The sequence below is a fragment of the Trypanosoma rangeli genome, assembly GCF_003719475.1.
Source record: "Trypanosoma rangeli strain AM80 chromosome Unknown Tra_15.4_contig_00141, whole genome shotgun sequence".
Classification (NCBI taxonomy): Eukaryota; Euglenozoa; class Kinetoplastea; order Trypanosomatida; family Trypanosomatidae; genus Trypanosoma; species Trypanosoma rangeli.
In genome coordinates, this window is record NW_021705886.1 from 1 (window position 1) to 20,432 (window position 20,432).

Below are 20,432 nucleotides of genomic sequence, written 5' to 3' on the forward strand. Positions count from 1 at the left end.
GTCTCTTAAAGAGGAGAAACGCATTGCCGTCAGGCAAATGGAGGAATCACAGTCGACTGCTGCTGCGTCCACAACGATCCTGGAGGGGGCAACCCCAATGGGAAGCGTAGGGGACCTCACGCTGTACGAAGGCATCGTGAGGAAACAAAGCGGTGACGTTGCGTGGAAACGTCGGTACCTGTGCATACGCGGGACACTTGAGGAGGGTGAGCGTCTCGATGCAGGGAGGATGCCGAGGTTCAAGAGCCTGGACCTCGTCCTGGCTGTATCGAAGGAGACGATGCGGCAACAGTGCATTGCGACGCCGTTTTCCGAGCTGGAGGATGTGTTCCCTGTCCCGAGCAAGTACACGGGGTCGAATGCGCGGCACGTGTTTGCTGTGGCCTTCAAGACAGGAAAGCGTCTTCTCTTTCAGGCACGTGGTGATCCTGAGCGGGATGAGTGGATGCAAAAGATCCAGGAGGCTCTCGGAATTGATGACGACTAGCAGCGTTGGTGGGTTGTTTTAAGTGTTTGAGGAGAATGGTTGTGTTTTGTGGTTTTATTTTTGTATGTAGTTTTGTTTGACAGGTTGTATGTGTTTTTGGTGAATATTAGAATATTTTTTTTTGTTCGAATGTAGGAAACTTGTTTCCGTATGATTTGTGTGGAGATGAGCATGGTAGGTGGTCTGAAAAGGGGATTTGGGTGGGTTATTGTTTTCTGCTGATAATGTTTTTTTTTGTAGTAATTTTGTGTTGATTTTAAAGGTCCTTTAGAGTTTTTGTTCTGTTTAGTTTTGTTACGTTGCTTTGCTGGATGGTTGGTCTGGTTGTACCGTTGTCGTCGGGGCCGTTAAGAATATTGGTGAGTGGGGGGTGTTCTGAGAGGTAGGCAATAACCAACGAAGTTTATTGTCAGAAGGATAGATGTTCAGGAATGTAGGGGTGTTAATTATGGTGGGGGTGGTGAACGTGGCTCGTCAATTTTTGCCTTCAATGAGTGTTATTATTATTATTATTTTGGTTTGTTGTTGTTTTTGTGTTCCTGTGGAGTGTGCTGTTTACACTGTCTTTGCCTTCGTAGAACGTTTGGGTCGTGATTAAATCGGTATGTAAAACCTAACGTAAACGGAGTCAATAGTGATGTTATCCCATTATTCTTGTTTTAGTTCCACAGATTCATGTGCATATGTGTTTTCGGCAGGATGGTGTGGTCTTAGTGTTCCTGTTGAGTCCACACACATGTTGTGGTCATGTCTAGCCATGTATAGCCACATGTGTTACCGCTGCTTGGGTGAGGGGGGGAGGGGTGGGGTGGGGGTAATCTAGCATGCGTTTTGTACTCACCAATGTTGTTGTTTTTTGTTTCTCTGTGTTGACTGGAGTGCTTCTTGGGGACGTGTTCTTGTGGTTTATTTATTTGTTTTGGGTCACTGCGTGTATTTTTTTTTTGTTTTCGCTCTCTAAATAAATTTGTGTGTGTTTGATTATAACCTCATTGTTTTTTTTTTTTTTGATCTGACTTGTGTGATTTTTTTTTTGTTTTCCTGTTGGCCCAGGATGTGATTGATTGATGTATTTGCACGATTTTTCCTCTGCATGTTCTTCATCCCTCTTGTATGGTGGCGGAGGGATGTCCCTTCTAATGTCTGTTTTTTTTTTTATTTTGTGTGTGCGCGCTTGTTTTTTTTTTTTGGGGGGGGGGACGCAGTTCTGCGTGTTTATGTAAACTGCTACTGTCAGGATGTGCCTCCTTGCTTTTTCGGCTGACGCATTGGTGGACCCGCCGCGATTACAATAGTGTGAGTGAAAGGAAATGTGGTTTATGTCCCTCGCGCGTGTGCAAAAACATCCATTTTCACAGAGCGGTGCTGTCATTTGCCGGCACACCACGGGGCGCTTGCGGATGAGGCGCGCTGGAGCTGTGGCTTGTGTCGCTGTCACCGCCGTGGATGTTTCGTTTACTTCACGGCGCCTTTGCTCGAATTTCCTGCAGAGGCCCGAGGTGTCCGCCAAACTTCTGGCATTAATGGAGGCCTTTGCAGAGGCGCGTGAGCTCATCATGGAGGCGAAGGAGAGCGCTGGGACCGTGTATGTTGCAGAGGACCTGCATGATGCCAAAGTTCAGACGGAGAAAACATTGAGTTTGTGGAATGAGATTCAGTCGGATCTCGAATTATCGGGTGATACGACTGCGCTGGATCGTTTAAAAAGAGAACACAGTAATAAAATGTCACAGCTTCGTGCTGAATTGGCGGACGCAGAGGACACAATCGACAACGACTGAAGTGTAAGTGCGGAAGAAAGAACGGGAACGAGGGTGATGCAGGTGTGGTAGTTGTGGAAAAGTCTTTTGTTTTTTCTATCCGCCTCTCATCCATTTATTTTCTTTTTCCCGTATTATTATTATTATTTGCGTCCCTTTTGCATGTGTGGATGTGGATCTTACGTTGTCATTTGAAGATATTCTTTTTATTGGTATCTTTTTCTTCTCACCGTGTGTGTGTGTGTGTGTGTGTGTGTGTGTGTGGGTTTAATAGAAGGGAAAAAAGGGGGTTAGCGGAGGCGATTGATAAAGTGCTTGTGCGTGCGTGCGTCTGTTTGTCACTGGAGCTTAACGGAGTATGGGTATTCCGGATTTTTTAAAATTTGCCGCGCGCAGTTCGCCGACGGCGTTATGCCGGATGACGAAGGGTGCAAGCGCGGCCCCGGTGTGTTTTGACTTCATTTTGATTGATGCCACCAATGCGTGTCAAACCATTGGCCTTGAGACCCTCGCGGAGTTCCTTATGCAACCGCAGCTGAAGGTGCGTCGAGCAGTTGTATTTGCCATTGACGCCCAGCGACACCGTGCTGGAACGTCAAGGAGCTACCGAACGCACGCCACAGTGCTCGACGCAGATGTCGCCATCCAACGACTCTGTGGTGATTTGCAGCGGCATTACAAGCAACTCGCCTCGGTAGACGCGCAGCGGCCACAGATTCTTGTTAGTGGTCGCCAGGTTGCAGGGGAAGCAGACTACAAGATTCTCGATATTCAAAGGCAACTTGTCATGCAGGCGTTTGCTGCCAAGGAAGAGTTGCCGACGTTTTGTTTTGTTTCGGAGGACTCGGATGTTCTTTGTGGGGCTATATGCGGGCCTGCACCACACACCGTGACGATTGCAACGAAGCTTCATGACACCATGTTTGAGATGTGTCTTCTGCGAGTCACACACGTTTTGGCTTATATTGCCAAGTGTGTGGACGTGCTAGGCGGTACTGATGGAGGCGAGGAGACACCTCAGGAGCACCAACAGCCCAGCACTGAGAATGGGGGTGTGGAGAAAGAAGATAACGAAGGGGAAAATGTGTTTCACCGCCGGAAGCAGGACGGACCAATGGTAGCTACTGGCATTCGTGTTGTTCTCAGTGACTCTGATAGTGACGTAAGTGATGTTGATGAGGGAGGGAAAGTGAAGAGTTTGCCTGCTTGTATGCCTGTGAAGATGGCACAGTATACTGCTGAGGCTGAAATTCTCCAGAATAGTTCTATAGACTTGGTGTTTCTTTTTATTGTTCTCATGGGTAACGGCAGCAATGTCCCTCCTGTTGTTCGTGGTGCAACCAAGGTGGACATCCAGTCCTGCTGGAATGCGTATTGCAGGATGAAATATAACACAGCGGAATTTGGTTGTGAGGAGATGGGACGCTCTTTGCTGGATCTTGACGTGTTGTCGCGTCCAGTGCAACAGTCAAATGAAATTGCCTCTATTGCAGTGGACTGCTTCTTACTTAGGGCCATTCTTGAGTCTGCTCATTATGCCGATGCCCACTCACGGCCCCCTGTTGAGGAAGAAAAGGAGAGGGCCTTGCTGTTCCTCTCTCAAGCGGTGTACACGACACTTCGTTACATAATTGCCTGTAATGTTCATCTTGACTCTGCACTAGAGGAAACCTTTTTAGACACGCGACCTCTGATGGAGACGGAAGTTGTTGTTCCCAGTCTCGCTGCCTTTTTGTGGGTGCTGGGTCTAACAAAGAAGAGGACATTTTACTTTCCTCTTGTGGGCCTGGCGGATGAGGGGGTGCTGCTAAGTGCTACAAAGGGGATGTTAGCGGTGGAGGCAGCTGTAGCTGCCGCACGCTCTCGCAGAAACCATTCTAATCAGAATGTTGTTCTGGACTGGGATGTGGGGAATACGCTTGTAGCATCCGGAACTGGGGCGTTTCGCAGGGTGCAATTGCAGAGCCTTTGCCCGCGGTCGAGGTCAGGCGCTTGTAAAGACATGGTGGCTTGCATCAACACATGTGCTGAGGATGCCGTGAGAAACAGGGGCGTGACTGTTGGTAATGGCTTGCTGCAGGGAAGTAAATTGGCACTCTTTTCACGACTTCTGTTGGCGTGGCAGAGCACAATGACGTCGCTTATGCCTGCGTTAAAGGTCATTGAACACAGGGAGAATGTTGCATCGTCTCTAAAGGAAAATGATAGTCATAAGCATATGAGTGGTAGGCCGTGTGGCGCTGCGATGGAGACGCGGAATGCAGACGTCAAGCTCTCGTATAGTTTTGAATTAAGGCGCATGGCACCGGTGCTTACGGGAGGTGACAATGAGCATCGCAGCGGCACGGCGACGAACTCGGCTCTTTTGCAGGCACTACGTGTATCATATGATTATACAAAGGCGTCGTCAACGGCAGAGATGTCGAGAGAAGGTGCAAGTGAAGGCGAGACGCCGTCCTCTCGTTTGGAGAGGGGGAATAAAAAGGGGAAACAGTCTGCCATGGGGACTGCTTCCCCTGCACGGAAGCGGCGTCAAACTGAAGGGGCGATGAAGAGCTCGGCCGATGGCGAGAGACGAGATAGTAAGTCGGGCAAATATCGGCGTCCAGGAAAGAAGGAGCGTCAAAGGGCGAAGATGGCAAAGGATGGCAGGTGAGAAGAGCTAAGCCCTTCTTCTTACTTTGGATATCCCCTATCTTTTTGTCTCCGTTTTGTGACATGCGATTAAGGGTGGTACAATTTTAATAATAATAATAGGAATATGCAAGGAAACGTGTTCAGCCCCATTTGATGCATAGGCGAACCAAAGTTGTTGTTGATTTGGTGTCTGGCGGCGTGTGAGTGTCTCGTCAGAGACTATGGGCTCGATATAAACGATATGCCTTCGTCTACACACTACATGTTTGCTGTTATTCGTATTTAATTGTTTTCATTGCTGTAGGTAGCGCATGTACAGCAAGGTATGCCCTGCTCCAAAGAACTCAACGGTGCGTTCTACGGAGTTCACGGGGTCAGTCTTCACGGCAACTTCATTGGTAAGAGGCCTCCGCAATGAGTCCGTTCCTGGGGCTGCTTTCCCCAGTGCCTCAAAGTCACCGTACGCCGAGGCAGAATCGCGAGGAGAAGAGGGAAATTCTTTCTTCCCAAGTGATGTTATTATTCCTTTTCACTTGGGCATTGCATCTCGGTTAATGGAGCAACAGCGGCCAATGCCTTCAGGGCAAAATGAAGGACTATTGCAAGAGTCAGATGTCTTGGAGCTGCAAAGGTCTCTAGATGACTACTCGGAGGGTTTGGCCTACGCCACACGACGGCTTTTCATGCATGATAATGAAAACATGGTTCAACGACTTCAGGAAGCGAAAAAGGTTTCGACTATTTCTTTGTTTTTACAGATGCAGCGGGAAATGCGGCAGCTTACCGGAGACAATTCTGCCGACAAGGAGCGGGGCCTCATTCAACGTCTTTCCGACCACCTGGAGCTTTAGCATTAAAACAAGCCTACCAGATATAACAGAGAGGAGGATGATGGTAACGAGCCACCTCGTTATTTTACTTTGTGGAGTGCTGGGCTGAAGATCGCTTCCTTGTTATTGCCTTACTGCATCAACCAGAACTTTCTATCGTTAGTTGTCATGTGTTTTTTTTTTTCCCCCTCCTCCCTTTACCCCACACTCTTGTGTAATACACATATATCTGTTTGTTGCAAATGGGGAAGAAAAATCATGAGGGATGAAGAGTGCCTTCAGCGACTGTCGTTTGTTTTGCTTTTGTATCATTTTCTCAGTACTTCATTCTTTTTGTCTTTTGTCGCTGAATTGAAGTGTCTGAGGTCTTTTGTTTTTGTTCTTTTCCCTGTTATATGTCTTTATCTATAGGGGGCGTTTTCTTTTACTTGCCTTCTCTCTTTTTAGTTGTGTTTGTATTTTTGTCACAGCTTACAAAGTTCTTGGAAATAATTTTTCCTTATTGAGTCAACCACGGCGGTGGAAAACGAAGTGGGCGGTCGCACACAATGAACCTGATGGACGATGACTCCTCCACCTACTGCTCACGCCAAACACGCAGATCAATGTCACCTTCACAAACACCAGAGCAGTGCTCTGCTGCTCTCGAGCAATCTCCAGAGGTTGTTTCTACTGGTTCCGCGGCTCACAGTTCCATGAGTACAATGACTGCAACGTCGGATACCCAGGAGGCGGAGCAGGCGAACCTTTCCGCTCAGGCCCACGGCGGCGAGGCTAACCCGTCAAGATCTGCGGCGCATGCGTTTCCGGCAAAGCCAACCCCAGTCGGGGGGCTGGCGAGCACTGAAGGTGTGGGTGTCTCAGATGGGGAGGGCGCTGCTGAGCCCAATAATTTAGCGGGAACCGATGATGGGGCATCTTCTATAGAATTTGCCGTGGATAACGAGACTTTCCGTACATCCAAGTCGCCCCCACCGAGTACCTTCCTATTTGTGCGGGATTCCCCCGTCGAAACGTTTCACAAGGGCAGTCTGCATCCTCAGCAGTTTGGAGATTATGGCAGGCGCAGTGCAAATATCACCCATGGGAACAAGACAAAAAAGGATAATGTGCACGAATGGAGCACATGCGCTAAAGAGCGCAGCTGTAAAAATAAAAAGCACGCTGAGGAGGCGCATAGAATTTCCTCTTGGCTTCCGGAAGAGAAGGCAGTGACAGCGCCTGTCTATAGGCGGCGAGCACTGGTGGAGAGTGAAAGTCGCTTGCAGAGCGGTCGCAAGGGGCGGGCTACTCCAGGGTCAAGCGCTTCACGGCGTGGAGGGAGCGCTGGGTCGGGGTCACAACGCGGTGGTCAGGGAAGTTGCGCCTCGTTGGACTCCAAAAATGCCGCACGAACAAGCAGCCACCGTAGAAGAGGTAACTCGTCATGCCCTGCAGTGCCCATGCGTAGCCTTTCAGAGGACAACAAACCCCGGAAGAGATGGGGGTCGCATGGTGCACTTTCTGGGCGCTCCTACATCTCGGATAACAGCCTGGGACGTGAGAGAAAAGGATTTGAGCGGCGTGGTGTACCACTTTCCCCGTATCGTGGTAGGGCATCTTATTCACCTCGTCGTCCACACGGCAGCGCCAGTTTGCATCAGACGCAGGCTACACCGTTGCGGCGTGGGGCTGTTCATAGCCCGGCGTTAGAGCGGTTGAGACGGTATCGTTCGCTAGAGTTCTCAACACCTGGGCGACGTAAAGAAAAGGAAGAAATTGTGACTATGCTAGTTGATGAGATGGACATGGTCTGCAATGAGGTTAAGGAGTTTGATATGACAACGGAATACGCGATGCTTCGAAATCCCTTTGAACGTTTGTATCATATGAACAACCGCCGTGACCGAGACGAACGTCGCAGTCGTATTCTTCACTACATGAAACTAGATGAGGCTAAACGGCGTCTGCTGGCAGAAAATGACGAAGTTGAGAGGCGGCGTCACGAGTGGCGCAGGGAACACGAACGGCAATACGAGGAGTTATTTGACCGTCTTCATTTTGAAGCCTCTACCCGGGGGGAGAGTGGTCAAATTGACAGGTTCCAAAGCACACGAAATGGAAATGCGACTGCTGCAAACGACGCCTTGTTTGAACGTCTCTACAAAGAGGCTGTTGAATCCATGACAGCGAAGCAGGAACGGGCCCGCAGGGCAGAACTGGAACGGGAGCAGAAGGAGTTGGATGAGACGCTTCATGCCAGGATTCTCGCCCGACTAGAGATGGAGGCACGCACACAACGGCTATTAACACCGCGGGAGCGAGAGACACGAGCCACCGCCATACAAAGCGAACTGCTTCAAAATCCCGATCAACTGCGGGAGTATCTCAGAATGAATCGTCTCTCCAAGAAGGAAGAGAAACTGATGGCGTGGCGACTCACTCGACAGGGGTACAAAAGCGCAGCGAAGCTTGCACAAGAAAGGGAAAAAAAGGAACTGGAAGGGTGCACGTTTCAACCCAGGACAAACAAAAAATTTAACATGCGATGCTGTTCGGCGGCTGGAAGCTACGGTAGAGCCACTTTGGCGTCGTTGTCTTGGGGAAAGAAGGTCGATGCCAACCCGGCTCCAGCCACCTCCCCGCAACGATCTTCATCTCGCTCCCAAAAACTAGTTTGTGAGGAATTGTATAGAAGAGGTGTCAAGCAGCGCGAACGACAGAAGGCTCTTGTCGAGGAGGCAGATAAGCAGAAAAGACTTTCACTGCTGAAAGCCAAACTTAAGGAGGACCACCACTTTCGCCGACGTGTAGAACTAGATCCATCGTTGGCTCAACGATTTATGGCCTCATTGGCAGTGTAAACTTGTTTGGGTCTCTTCCCTCACATCTTTTTTGTTGTGTTTTAACAACTTGGGGTCTTCTGTTTCTGTCTTGTCGGTTGCTTGATTGCTTATTTTATTTTTATTTTTTGCTGTGCGGGTTGTACTAACTCGGTCAGCAGACTACACGTGAGGTGCACGCTGATGCGGTGGTTTTTGTTGTGGTGTTCACCTCGTGGCTTTCCTCAATGGACGGATATTTTGTACACTATAAGATTCAATTGGTTATTTTTCAGCCCTCCATGCGCGTTGCAAAGATGAGTAAAAAAAAAAAGAGAGAGAGAGAGGAGGGGATAAAGTGAGGTAATACGAACATCGAACCCCCACTCCTTTTTGTATTGTTTTTGCTTTTTTTTTTTTTTTTAGAAATGAAGCAACAGCGGGATGTGTTCTTGCAATGCTTCACCTTGTCCAGTAGGCAACCAGTTGATTATTGTTTACTTTTATTTGGGTGGGGGGTTGACAATCACCGTCGTGGGAGGTTGTAGGTGTGATAGCTATTCATTTGGTCCTTCATTTTTTATTTTTTATTTTTGCTTTGGCATGCTTGTAGGACACCGACCCCGGCTAACGGTGCTTGAGATGAGAAGTCAAGCCGGTGTACGTGGGATCCTTCTACCAGCACAGAGCGGTGCAGCTTGCTGGAAGGGGGCAACGCTGTTGCAGCGCCGTGGATGCCGCAGGCAGGGCGAAATGACTTCGTCGATGGCGGCATTATCAAACGCTTCGCGAGACGGCCGAGACCCGATGACAACACTCACGGATGTTTTTAAGGCTCATCCATCCGCGCTTCGCTTGCATCGGGAGCTAACAATTTGTCTTTCAAATGGTGAGGCGAAGAGGGCTGCGGATCTTGCGTCTGTACTCGCAGAAACTGTTAAGCGCGTCTGCAAACAAATGAGAGAAGGGACCGAGGAGAAGACAGAAGGCACACCACTTTCTACACCCGTCGGCCCTTCTGAAACAACGGCCGCAAATGATGTCAAGGAGTATGCGCTTCCCGTGGGGCCGGAAGACATTGAATTCTCAACGGAAGCAACGCGTCGTTATGTCCTTGATAAACACTCCGATGACAGCGCCGAGGCATTCATCAAGGCTGAGAGAGAGCACCCCCGTTCAGGAGATTCAGGTATCCCTGTTTGTGGTAACCCACCCTTCTGGAAGCAGCCGAGTGCGTTGCGGGTAACGCTGCTAGAGACCTCTTTTGAGATGACGCTGACTGATGGCGAGGATGCCGAGAATCCGCTTTGTCCACGAAGTACGGAGGTGGAAGAGCATGAAAAGAATAGGATGGCTCTTCTGGACGAATACTTGACACGAGAGAAGAAACGTTGGGAACTGCAGAAGGGGGCTATTGGGCGTGCTGTGCTCACGACGGCGCAAACACTCGGCCTCACGCCAGAACATCTTCACAGTGCACTGGGGGAGAAGAGTGGCACTACACATATTGCAGGCCAGGATGGGCGTTTTAGTGTCCTGAAACACTGCAACTTAATTATACGGGGAGAGGCACCAGAGGTGGAACTTATGGCGAAGGAGGCGGCTGGACGTGTGCGGGCAGCGGCTGAGGAAGAGCTTGAGGTGCTTGCGAGCCGCATGGAGAGACGTGGGTTACCGCTCACACCACAAGAGAGGGAGCTAGCATTATTTGAGCTTGTTTTGACAAAAAGTAAAATGCGGTACGTTGTTGGCCTGCATCGCGAGTTACAGGTGGCGTTGGACGCTTGTGAGGCTCTTCGGCGCGAGGCCTCTCAACAGCGAATTTTCTCTGGTTCAGAATTTTTTACTCAGAAAGTTGTTGAGAAACTTAACAAGGTCGCACCTGATGATAGTGAGACGAGTGCAGAAGACGTTGAGCTGATTGAGATCCTCTCTGCGCCGGTGCTACCCTTTACATTTATGCTTAAAATGTGCCTTTGGTTTGATGTCCCTCGCGATGCATAAACCAACCCCGATGCCGCTTCGCTGAGAGAAGATAAGGCAGCGTGAATTGAGGCTGTGCGTGCTGATTGGGTATTTTTTTTTTTTTTAAATGTTTGCTGTCGTTGTTTTTATACTTTTTTTTTTTTTTTTTGTGATGTAGCTCTTGTTGCTTTTGCACTTTGTTCTCAATGTGTTTCTCTCTGCGTTTGTGGTTGCGTTTTTTTTTTTTATGCTTAGCATATTTTCACTATTTTATTCTTGCTGTTGTTGTTGTTTTGTGTTTTGTTGTTTGTGTATTCTGCTGCGGGAATAACACACCGCTGATAAGTATGATTTTGTGTGTGTGAGGGGCAGAAGGTGCGATAGGGAGGTGTATTGCCTCTCAAATATTATTATTTTTTTGCCCTTGCAGCAGCGTCACGTAGTTGGCCGGGCCAAATGTCACGGAATCGGAGCATGCTCTCCACCACCATCGACCGAAAGGGTGTATGCGACGACAGCATGACAATCACCACGTACCGGGGAGCGATTTTGCCCGAGCTGAACAACGGCCTGCAGCGGGTTGGTCACACCATTGTGGTCTACAAGCATGACTTGTACCTTTACGGGGGCTATGGGCCCAAGAATGTTTATCCGACTGGCATATTTTGCAATGTTAAAATGACATTGCAGTGGAAGGAGATGCGTGGTGTCGGTGTGGTGCCAGGAGGACGTGCCAACCACAGTGCCATTCTGCACGAAAAGAAAATGATTGTCTTTGGGGGTCATCGAAATTTGGATGTTTTTGATGATCTGTACATTCTTAACCTTGAAACCATGCGATGGGAGAAGGTGAACTGCGAGCGAGCTCAAGGGCCTGGTCCTGTCTTTTCACATGTGGCAGTGTACGTGCCACCGACACAGGCAATGGTGGTTATTGGAGGATTTCATCAGCGTCAACACAACATGTATATTGCACACTCCTTTGATATTAGAAACCGAGTCTGGAATGGTATTCGTGGACCAAATTCCGTGAACCCGCTTCATGTCCAAATGTGCTGTGCGGCATATCACAGCCCAACCAGCTCTATCATCGTCATTGGAATTGTGGAAGAAAGTGTCTTACTGACGGGTCCGTGTGATGCACCCAGTGTGTTCATGATGAATGTTCACTCCGGCATGTGGGTGGAAGTAAAGACTCCGGTTTCTCCAGAAACTCCCATCTCGTTTAACATTAGTAGTGTGTGGGAATATTTTATTCTAAATGTTATTAGCTTGGGCGGTGTCTATGATGATAGCCGCCAGGAATGGTTGTTTCCAATGCTTTTAACCCCCATTGTGAGTTTCCTCGCGTGGAGGAAAGTGGAGAGAGCTTCACCACAGCTAACGACCAATGCTAGAGCGCGGACAAGGGCGCGATGCGCCAGTTATGGACTTTTTAGGCTACAGTTGCGTGACATGACGTGGTCCATGGTCCCCATAAAGTTTCCCAGGCGTGTGGTGACCGAATTGATGGCACGCAAGACCTCGCGACACGGTTCTATGGGTGGCCAACGTGGTACGGGTGAGGTGGGGCAACACAGCAGGATCTCGATGGGAAGCAAACGGCTGCTACCGGTCTTTTCCGCCAGTGGTGTGTCACGCTTTCAACGAAAGTACGCCTTCGCGGCGACCGAGTCCTCAGCGATGCGAGGAGGGTCCCGTGCGCCCCACACACTTGTTGTCATGCATGGTGGTATTGGTACGGAGGACTACATCATGCTACTCTTCACGCCAGTCTTAAAGCGGCGGATGGTAAACGCCTCCAACTCAGCGGATTCTGTTACTATCGGTAGTGATAGCGATTTACTCGCCGCCTCAATTAATTCGCGGAGTGGCAGTACTGCATATCAATTCAGCATGGGATGGGATGACGAGCAAAGTGTCTCTGAAACTGAGCTTTGTCGCCTGGTGTCGGGGGGTGAAAAGAGAAAGGAATCCCGATTCTCTCGTGAAGAGGTTGCCGATCCTAATGTCTTCGTTGGTCGCACGCATCGTCTCGGTAGTGACCCTACCCTGCTGCCGACGCTGCCAAGCACCCGTGGTAGCAACAACACACAACGCTTTGCAGTCTTGTATCATTCACGGAGCGCGGTTCACACTGACAAACTTCTGCCAGATGCGACATGCCCTGTCGCAGTGTTGGACGAAAAATATGATGTTGCGGCGTGGGCGCAAAATTTTTATACGGAGACTAGGCAGTGGATTGCTTCACGCCTGGGGGCGACAAGGGAGGAAGAAAAAGCGGCACATCGTAAAAAGAAGAAGAGGGGCTCTATCCGAACTGTAGCAGAAGACAGTGATGACAGCTTGTCTAGCAGCTCCTCGATACGAACAAAAAACATTGGTGATACGCTGGATACGCGTTCGTTGTCGACGCTGCAGCCGATATCTCCGAAAAGGCCAAAAGACTTTTTTCTCGATAAAAATTTGGAGGTTTTTGACTTTAAAGACGTCGAAATTCAAAGAGTTTCGTATCACAGCAGGATGCCCTTTATATTGCCTGGCGAGACACCCGAGAGCATTGGTAGACTAAGTATGAGAGTTAAGCGAACCCATGAGGTTCAACGGCTACCCACCTCCGTGTTTCAACGCTCCTCTCTAGGGAATGTCACAGATGTTGGTGGAGCTACCGCATTCCTCATCATGACGTCCGCCCTCGCGCGCTTTGCCGACGGGTCATATGAGGCGGAACGGCAACGGGCGCTTATTCGCTGGCGGTACCTTCGTGTGATGGTGTTGAACGGCGAGGCAAATTTTATTATGTATCGTGTTAATCAAGAAGAGGCAAAATTGCGTGGAATCGAAATCTCGAGCACTGCACAGCTTACACTCGCCCCGGAGCTGCACAATAAAGGATTGACTACGAAAGTGCCTACCAGACCCGTTCCATACACTGTTCCAGTAAGGCCCACCGTTAAGATTCGGTCGGCTGAGGTTACATCAAGCGGGCTTGTGCTGTATCACTTTGGCAAGAGCAACAAAGGAGGCATTTCTTGATCCTCCTGGTGAAAGATTGTTTTTTTTTTTTTGTTTTCACATACGTCTCTCTCCGTACATGTAGTTGCTTCCCATATATATATATATATAAGTTTAGATTTGATTATTATTTCCTTCATTATATGTAAATAGAAAAAGGAGATGTTGGGTTTTTGGTTGCTTTCATTATAGGAGAGACTTCTTCATACGTATGTAGATATCTACAGGTGTGTGTCTGCCCACTGTGGGGATGGGGTTTTCATTTTCTAACAGTGTGCACATCACGCGTGGGAGGAAGGCTGACAAGACAACACGGCGTACTTTCTGCATGACTCCTCATACCTTTTTTTTTTTCCTATCATCCTCGTACGCCCCTTTTTTTTTGCCCCAGCTCCAAACTTTCTTTTTTCTGTTCTTCTGTTTTTTTTTATTATTATTATTATTCGCTTTGCTCCTGCGTCTCATCGAATCGTGGGTTTTGCAACGGAGCCAGTGAGGAGAATAAGAGGTGGTGTAACCATCCGCGTATTTGTAGCCGCATAGAAATATCGTTTTCGTCTACAATTTCCAACATCAAAAGGCAAAAAAAAAAAAAAATTTGCTTGAACCCAATGACTCAACCAGGATCAAGAGTGGAAGCTGAAAGGGGCAATTCCACGTTGAGGCGACGTGTGCCAAATGTAAAGCGCGATGAGTATCATCACAAAACTGTGTCATCGGAAGAAATCCTGATGCCAGCACGAGTATTTCCAGGGGGAACGCGGCGGGATCTTCTGATGGGCATCCACTCCAACTCCAACTCGGCATCACCCGAGCCAGTACAAAAAATGCATGACAAAAGCAGTTATCCTGCTGACTGGGATCAAACCCGTCACGACCATCATTTCCATTGGCATAAGGAAAGTCAAATAAAATATTTGCACAATAATGTTCGTTATTCCAACACTCCAACCCCTCGTCGACAGTCGGTTCCTCCTCGACGCTCGGTTGTTCATCGACGCACAGCTCGAGGGAGGTCGACTTCATCTCTAAGGCAGAGCTCACATGATACTTTGCATGTCACGTCCTATAGCCCCTATAGAGTTCCATTGATTATTCCTGATGACAGGTGGCCCTTCAAAATCAACAGCGGTCGCAGAAGCGTCTACCGTGGAAGCAATGAATCAGGTGGTTCAATGCAAAGAGAAAAAGATTGTTCTTCTATATCCCCTTCCTATGAAGAAGCGAATGATTCGGGGATCTTGTTGAACTTGCATCGGCACAGTTTGTTTGTCTATGATAACCCAGAAAAGACTCATGAAGGGGAACCAGGTTGGAGGACGTTTGTGTCGACTGTCTTTGCCCCACCTTGCACAGAATCTACCGGCAGCGCGCGAAGAACAATGACCAGCCCCAGCAGAGTTCCTGTCACGAGGATAGAGGAGGAGCGTCATGCAACACCAAACAGAGTTGTTTTTGGCTTCAATGCTGCCGAGGCTGTTGAAGTGTTTGACGATCGAGTTATCTCACCACGGCGGAGAACAATAATGGAGTCTGATGCGCCTTCACATCATATACGGGATGCAGGACGGATTTCGCATCGGCCTACTGAAATCATTGTGCCGGAAAGAGTGGGCAAGAAAAGGGCGGGTTCACAACGCCTTGTGTTTCCGAGCGAAAAGGGAGAGGAATCTCAAGTAAAAATCCCTACGCTAGCATCAACTGGGGCGGGCGTTGAATTGCCAGCTTCTGTCGAAAAAAACCAGGAGGAGGAAGGTGGGGGAGATGCGGCTTGCCCCGAAGCCAACATCCCCGTTGTCTCTACGGCCTTCATTTCCACCCCCGTATTTGAGATGGGGGTGAAGGATACGACACCAACTCCCCTCTCGCATAATGACACAAATGAGTTGAACACGAAGTTCCCCTTAACTGTGCATGACGCTGCCGTACCCATCATGGCGGCGAAGAAGAGCAGGGGGCTCAATGAGGTGCCCTCTAATGATCTTGATGAAGTGAGTGAGTTGCATGACGGAAGCGTCGCACTGGGGGAGAAAATTGCAAAATCCACTAATGCATACGCCAGTAATGGGTCATCAACGTTGAAGATCCCCAGCAGAAGAACAAAGCCGCTTTCACCAGCAAAACCCCAGAATGAACCATCTGCGAAATCCACAACCGCTGCGTCCCTTTCATTCAAGAGTTCGAAAAAGTGGAAACAAGACACCGGAGGTGTCTTAGAAAAGCCAACTCACAAGGAGCTCACGTCAGGTCCACGGACGTTTGCCTATACAAGTGTGAAAAAGAATAACGGCAGTCTTCATATGAGTCAACGGAATGCTGCATTTGCTAGGGAAGACTTGACATGTCAGGCCTTGCTTAGCGGTGGAACACAAGAGTTGGCGTTTGCTGGTATGGGTGAGCGTCCAGCTGCATCTAGCGAAGCGAAAAATGCGGCTGGATGCAATACCGTGATGAGCGACACTGCAGCGGATAACGGCGAAACTCTGACTGTTGATTTCCCTGATAAATGTTCCGGGGAGGCTGCTGCTTCTTCTTTCAGTACTACTGTCTCGTGGCCGGTACCATCGTGCCCGGGTAACGCTGCACGCACGCCTGTATCTTTGCCTACAGCTGACTTCATGGTGCGTTGCCTCTTGGATACCTGAATGTAAATCTTTAAATGGGTGCCTGCAGCGAAGCTCATGGAACCGAACAACGGAAGGAAGAAGGAAGGAAAAGAATACCCGATGCGGAAAGACTATTATTATTGTTATTATTATTATTATTATTTTTTTTACGGCGTGTTTGTTTTGAGTGGGCAAAGCGAAGGAACGAACCACAGAATTTTTTTTTAAGTAGTGAAGATGGATGAAAATGAATAAAAAAAAAAACAGAGCTTATTAGCTGAAGTGGTAGGGGTGCTGTTTTTTTTTTTTTATCTTGTGTGTAAATAACGGTCAGAACTTTTTGATACCGTATCTCGGAAACGAGAAGGCAATGACCTTAATTTGCATGCATAGCTATGTGGAAGTTATATATGTATGCATCTTATGCTTCTCTCATGTGATATACAGAGCCCGAGAATGTTTAGGGATGAAGCATCATCTTGTGCTTGTTTTTTTCTGTACCCTTGTTTGGATTGATCTTCCGCGTACGTGGGAAGCTTGGTATTGTGGTGGCGCAACCAACCTTTTTTTTTTTTTGGGCGGCTTGTAGCTAACCCCTTCGCCACAATCTACTTCATACAGTATTACCTGATCTAAACCCCATGTGTGCTTAATTGAGGAAGTCTTCCTTGCCACGTCAGTTGTTTCTCCCAGTGGGGGTAAGTGATATGAGTGTCCGTTTTTACGCTTAGAGAGGGAGGGAGGAAAGGGAAGGGAAGGAGATGTGCTGTTAATAATATCACCACACGGAGCGTAGTTACTTATGATGCTGCGTGCGAGGGGGTGCCATGTAATGGGGTTGTAAAAGCTTCAACAATAAAAACAAGAGAAGGCGTACACATACAAAAGGGGAAAGGGGGAGTCTTTCCTCACTCCCTCATGTTATGGCATTTATCTGTTATTTTCTCCCGCGTTTTGTCTTTTCTATTCCCTGGCTATCTCTCTTCGTGATTTTTGTTCCTGCTGTTTTTTTTTTTCGGTTTTGTTGTGAGCAGGGGCGGGGGAGGGATGAGAGCAGGTTGAGTGGGCTCCTCCGTTTTTGTTTGTTTGTTTGTTTGTTTTTTTGGGGGTGGGGGAGGGCGTCACAGCCTTCTCCAACCTCTCGCGTAGTGTTTGTTATTTTCCTTCAGGGCTCCGGGTAAGCTTGCAGGTCATTATATAAACTTTTTTTTTGTTTGTGTCTGCATCGTTGCCCATTTTTCGTTCTTGTTTTTTGTTCTCTCCCCAGCTTCAGGAATTGCCAGCAATACATCTGCTACGAACTGCGACCACCGCCGTGTACGTCTAAGACGTTGACAGTAAAGTTTGGAAGAGCATTGGGACACCCCACTGAGACACTTCCACGCTTCTGCGTGACGCGGTTGGTGCTGTTTTGTCGAACGCCCGCTTGGCAATTACACCCATGGATGCCAATGCACGCTTAAAATTGGTGGCGTTGACTCCGCCATTCACACGACCCAATGCAACGGTGCCTGCCGCTAGTACAACCGCTCGACAAAATTCTTCTTCATACAAGACAAACGGTGGGGTGGACACAGCGGCTCAAGAAAGTGATTCAAACATTGGTAGCTGGCGTCGCGCACGAGACGCCGTGGCACGAAAGCTATCTCCCTCCACAGAGAATGTTTCATCAAAGGGAATTACTTCCACTGGTGGTGCGAGTTCTTCGGTGAGCAAACCAGTAGAACAGAGGAGTCACATACGGGAAGAGGGCAACCTTGGTCCAATGGACGAAAGAAATGCTCCGTGTTCTGCAGGCGCGCGAACGTCAATCATAGCAAAAGAAAGTAAGGACTATTTCTCTCGTGCTCCGGCCTCCACTGGTCAAAGTTTGAGGGGAAACATGGACAAGGGAATGCCATTGAATTTTAACGGTACAGTGAGGTCAGTGGAGGAGAAAAATGCGGCAAAATCCTCCAGTGCAGGAAGGTGGAACCTGACAACTGACTCCTCAAGAGGCAATGGAGAGAATGAACGTGAATCCAGTGGTTTTACTGCCCACGGAAGACCCTTCTCGCGGATAAGGTCCGGTGAAAATGTACGCGGCGACGATCGTGATATACATCCTTCAACGAGAGAAGTTTTGGGAGGTGGGCGTGGCGTACCACAGACATTAAACGGTGATCGAGGGTATGACAGAAATGAGAATGTACATAGTCTACGGCAAGGGCAAATAAGTCAGCGACAGTCTTCGCCTGGCACTTCTTACGCGGCGTCGCGGGCCATTGCGTTTCGTGCACGTTCACAACCGGGCTCTCATTTTCGTTCTAAACCCTTAGAGAATGAGGATCTGATGCGTTTTCTTGGCGCCTACGGGACCCCACCTAGGCGGGCTACCACCTTTTCCCAGTTGCAGCAAATGGACAATCAGCCAAGGGATTTGAAGAAGGCTCTTATTCCCTCTTATTTTCCACATTCTATGGCGCACCGAAGCTTGTACGCCACAACACCACCATCCAACAAGTACCATATTTTCGAAGAACCTGAATACGACCATGATGAAGGTTCCAAGTTACTCGAAGATGAGCTTTCAAGCCTGTTGAGCGGGCTGGAGGTATATCAGAAGCGATTAGAGCGAGCAGCTCTCGTGGTTAGCTTGGAGCGACAACGTCGAAGACGTTACTGAACGAGAAGTGTTCATTTTATGTGTGTGTTTTTGTGTTTCTTTTTTTCTTCTTTGTTTAACTTTTTTTTTTTGACTTTATTTGCGATTCTTCCGCGGCATGTGCGTCGCTTTTTCTTTTCCTTCATTCATTCCCGTCTGTGGTAGTGTGAGAGAATTTGGGCCTTATGGGGGGGGGGATGTGAAGCAATGGAAGAGAGGCGTAAAGAAAGATGGAGTACTCGTTATACTGGCGTAGAGTATGAAGTAAGAAAATCAGTACATGTATAGCGGGGGCGACTCCCTCGGCAAGGACCCGGAGGAGAAAGGCGATAGTATGTATTTTGAACTATTTGAATCATTTCCTCTGTGTCACACATTAGTGCTTCTCGGTGGCGTGTACACAGTTTTTGTTTTTGGTATTTCCTGCTTGCAACTTTGCTGCGTGTGAGTGTAAGATGAATTATTTCTTGTTGTTTTTTTCTTGTTTGCGTTGATTGTTTTTATTTATTTACTCTGTCCGTATATATATATATATATATATATATTTCCTTGTTGCTGGGTTTTTTTCGCATTCACGGGGGAAGTACTGCACGTGGGTGGAAAGAAGGGGATAGAGTGCCGTGAGATGGAGGGTGCATCGGACGCCAGCGATCAGGTGGCGCGTACTTACATGTACGTCAAGCAGCACAAGCTTAATAAGCTGTTTGCGCATTTTCTTCAATTACTCATCTACCATAAACCGGAGAATCCCCGTGCCTTCCTGCAGCAAGAGATCCGACTCATGTTAGAGGCAAAAACGTCGACGCCGCTCTTCACAGAGCAGGATCTAGAAACGATGTTTGATCTCATTGATGTGACGAGGCAGCGTTGGGTGACGGTAAGTCAGCTACGGAACACATGCAAGAACTTAGCAACGGCTGCCAGCGAAGGAGGCCTTGGCCTTTCCCATGAAAACGTGGAGGCAATTGAGCATGCTGCCGATGCAGAGGGGCACGTATCAGTGGAGAAATTCAAAGAGGTGTTGGCGATGCAGCTCCTCAAAAGAGAATTTTGGGAGGAATAATTTTTGCCAAAAAAGGAAGAACTTCAAAGGGAAGTTATGGGAGGGAGGAGGCGGATGACCGTTTGTGCATTATTTTCAACCATTGAATGAATTATGTATATAATTCTTTTTGTCGTCGCTCAAAATTCCTCGGGCTCTTATTCTGTTTTTTTTTTTGCCGCAGAAAGGGGGGGGGGGTAGCTGTGGGGTACCGGTCGCTCTTTAGTGTCTCCTCTTTGCTGTTGCAGAACTTCCCGCCTTGCCGTTTTCTGTGGACGTTTCTCGCATGTACGTATTGTCTGCTACATGCAGCACTTACCATATTGAGTGTTGGCGGTGAAAAGGGGGAAAAAAAAGATGGTGAGTTTCATCTCCCTGTGCGTTTTTCTCACTTGCTTATTCGCTGGGATGAGGTAGTCTAGAAACATATATTTGTGTGTATGTCCTTATCGATATATACGCATTACAGCAATAGCTACCTGTGAGGTGATGAGAGAGAGGGGAGGGGTAAAGAGACTTTTGGAATTGGAGGACATTCTTTGCTTTGACTCCCTTTATTTGTTGAGTTCCTTGTTTGCTTGCATCGCACTCACCTGTGCGCTTGGCGGGGGGAGGGGGGAAGAGAGAGAGAGAGAGAGAGAGGGG

The 20,432-nt window shown here is 48.4% G+C and overlaps 10 protein-coding genes across 10 annotated transcripts, besides 14 other annotated features; all 10 read left to right on the forward strand.

Annotated features, from left to right (window-relative positions):
• Positions 1–487, forward strand: TraAM80_04702 (serine/threonine protein kinase; the record flags this gene model as incomplete). Its single annotated transcript, XM_029381620.1, has 1 exon — positions 1–487. A coding segment is annotated over one exon (487 nt), but the record flags the coding sequence as incomplete, so codon positions are not given.
• Positions 488–982: 495 nt separating this feature from the next.
• Positions 983–1,025: a microsatellite.
• A 248-nt stretch (positions 1,026–1,273) lies between these two features.
• Positions 1,274–1,302: a sequence feature (G-rich).
• Positions 1,303–1,479: 177 nt separating this feature from the next.
• Positions 1,480–1,527: a microsatellite.
• Positions 1,528–1,797: 270 nt separating this feature from the next.
• On the forward strand, positions 1,798–2,268 carry TraAM80_04703 (uncharacterized protein; the record flags this gene model as incomplete). The annotated part of the gene is made up of 1 exon (XM_029381621.1): positions 1,798–2,268. One exon carries the CDS (start codon positions 1,798–1,800, stop codon positions 2,266–2,268), a length of 471 nt encoding a protein of 156 aa, XP_029238505.1.
• A 210-nt stretch (positions 2,269–2,478) lies between these two features.
• Positions 2,479–2,511: a microsatellite.
• Positions 2,512–2,605: 94 nt separating this feature from the next.
• Positions 2,606–4,903, forward strand: TraAM80_04704 (uncharacterized protein; the record flags this gene model as incomplete). The annotated part of the gene is made up of 1 exon (XM_029381622.1): positions 2,606–4,903. One exon carries the CDS (start codon positions 2,606–2,608, stop codon positions 4,901–4,903), a length of 2,298 nt encoding a protein of 765 aa, XP_029238506.1.
• A 292-nt stretch (positions 4,904–5,195) lies between these two features.
• On the forward strand, positions 5,196–5,735 carry TraAM80_04705 (uncharacterized protein; the record flags this gene model as incomplete). Its single annotated transcript, XM_029381623.1, has 1 exon — positions 5,196–5,735. The coding sequence occupies one exon, from the start codon at positions 5,196–5,198 to the stop codon at positions 5,733–5,735; it is 540 nt and encodes a 179-aa protein (XP_029238507.1).
• A 527-nt stretch (positions 5,736–6,262) lies between these two features.
• On the forward strand, positions 6,263–8,557 carry TraAM80_04706 (uncharacterized protein; the record flags this gene model as incomplete). The annotated part of the gene is made up of 1 exon (XM_029381624.1): positions 6,263–8,557. The coding sequence occupies one exon, from the start codon at positions 6,263–6,265 to the stop codon at positions 8,555–8,557; it is 2,295 nt and encodes a 764-aa protein (XP_029238508.1).
• Positions 8,558–8,905: 348 nt separating this feature from the next.
• Positions 8,906–8,939: a microsatellite.
• A 179-nt stretch (positions 8,940–9,118) lies between these two features.
• On the forward strand, positions 9,119–10,519 carry TraAM80_04707 (uncharacterized protein; the record flags this gene model as incomplete). Its single annotated transcript, XM_029381625.1, has 1 exon — positions 9,119–10,519. One exon carries the CDS (start codon positions 9,119–9,121, stop codon positions 10,517–10,519), a length of 1,401 nt encoding a protein of 466 aa, XP_029238509.1.
• Positions 10,520–10,591: 72 nt separating this feature from the next.
• Positions 10,592–10,649: a microsatellite.
• A 305-nt stretch (positions 10,650–10,954) lies between these two features.
• TraAM80_04708 (uncharacterized protein) lies at positions 10,955–13,516 on the forward strand (the record flags this gene model as incomplete). The annotated part of the gene is made up of 1 exon (XM_029381626.1): positions 10,955–13,516. The coding sequence occupies one exon, from the start codon at positions 10,955–10,957 to the stop codon at positions 13,514–13,516; it is 2,562 nt and encodes an 853-aa protein (XP_029238510.1).
• A 73-nt stretch (positions 13,517–13,589) lies between these two features.
• Positions 13,590–13,606: a microsatellite.
• Positions 13,607–13,894: 288 nt separating this feature from the next.
• Positions 13,895–13,939: a microsatellite.
• A 167-nt stretch (positions 13,940–14,106) lies between these two features.
• TraAM80_04709 (uncharacterized protein) lies at positions 14,107–16,140 on the forward strand (the record flags this gene model as incomplete). Its single annotated transcript, XM_029381627.1, has 1 exon — positions 14,107–16,140. The coding sequence occupies one exon, from the start codon at positions 14,107–14,109 to the stop codon at positions 16,138–16,140; it is 2,034 nt and encodes a 677-aa protein (XP_029238511.1).
• Positions 16,141–16,233: 93 nt separating this feature from the next.
• Positions 16,234–16,264: a microsatellite.
• Positions 16,265–16,834: 570 nt separating this feature from the next.
• Positions 16,835–16,860: a microsatellite.
• A 318-nt stretch (positions 16,861–17,178) lies between these two features.
• Positions 17,179–17,206: a microsatellite.
• Positions 17,207–17,542: 336 nt separating this feature from the next.
• On the forward strand, positions 17,543–18,766 carry TraAM80_04710 (uncharacterized protein; the record flags this gene model as incomplete). The annotated part of the gene is made up of 1 exon (XM_029381628.1): positions 17,543–18,766. The coding sequence occupies one exon, from the start codon at positions 17,543–17,545 to the stop codon at positions 18,764–18,766; it is 1,224 nt and encodes a 407-aa protein (XP_029238512.1).
• A 14-nt stretch (positions 18,767–18,780) lies between these two features.
• Positions 18,781–18,837: a microsatellite.
• A 428-nt stretch (positions 18,838–19,265) lies between these two features.
• Positions 19,266–19,290: a microsatellite.
• An 80-nt stretch (positions 19,291–19,370) lies between these two features.
• On the forward strand, positions 19,371–19,808 carry TraAM80_04711 (uncharacterized protein; the record flags this gene model as incomplete). The annotated part of the gene is made up of 1 exon (XM_029381629.1): positions 19,371–19,808. The coding sequence occupies one exon, from the start codon at positions 19,371–19,373 to the stop codon at positions 19,806–19,808; it is 438 nt and encodes a 145-aa protein (XP_029238513.1).
• Positions 19,809–20,407: 599 nt separating this feature from the next.
• Positions 20,408–20,429: a microsatellite.
• The last annotated feature ends 3 nt before the right edge of the window (positions 20,430–20,432 follow it).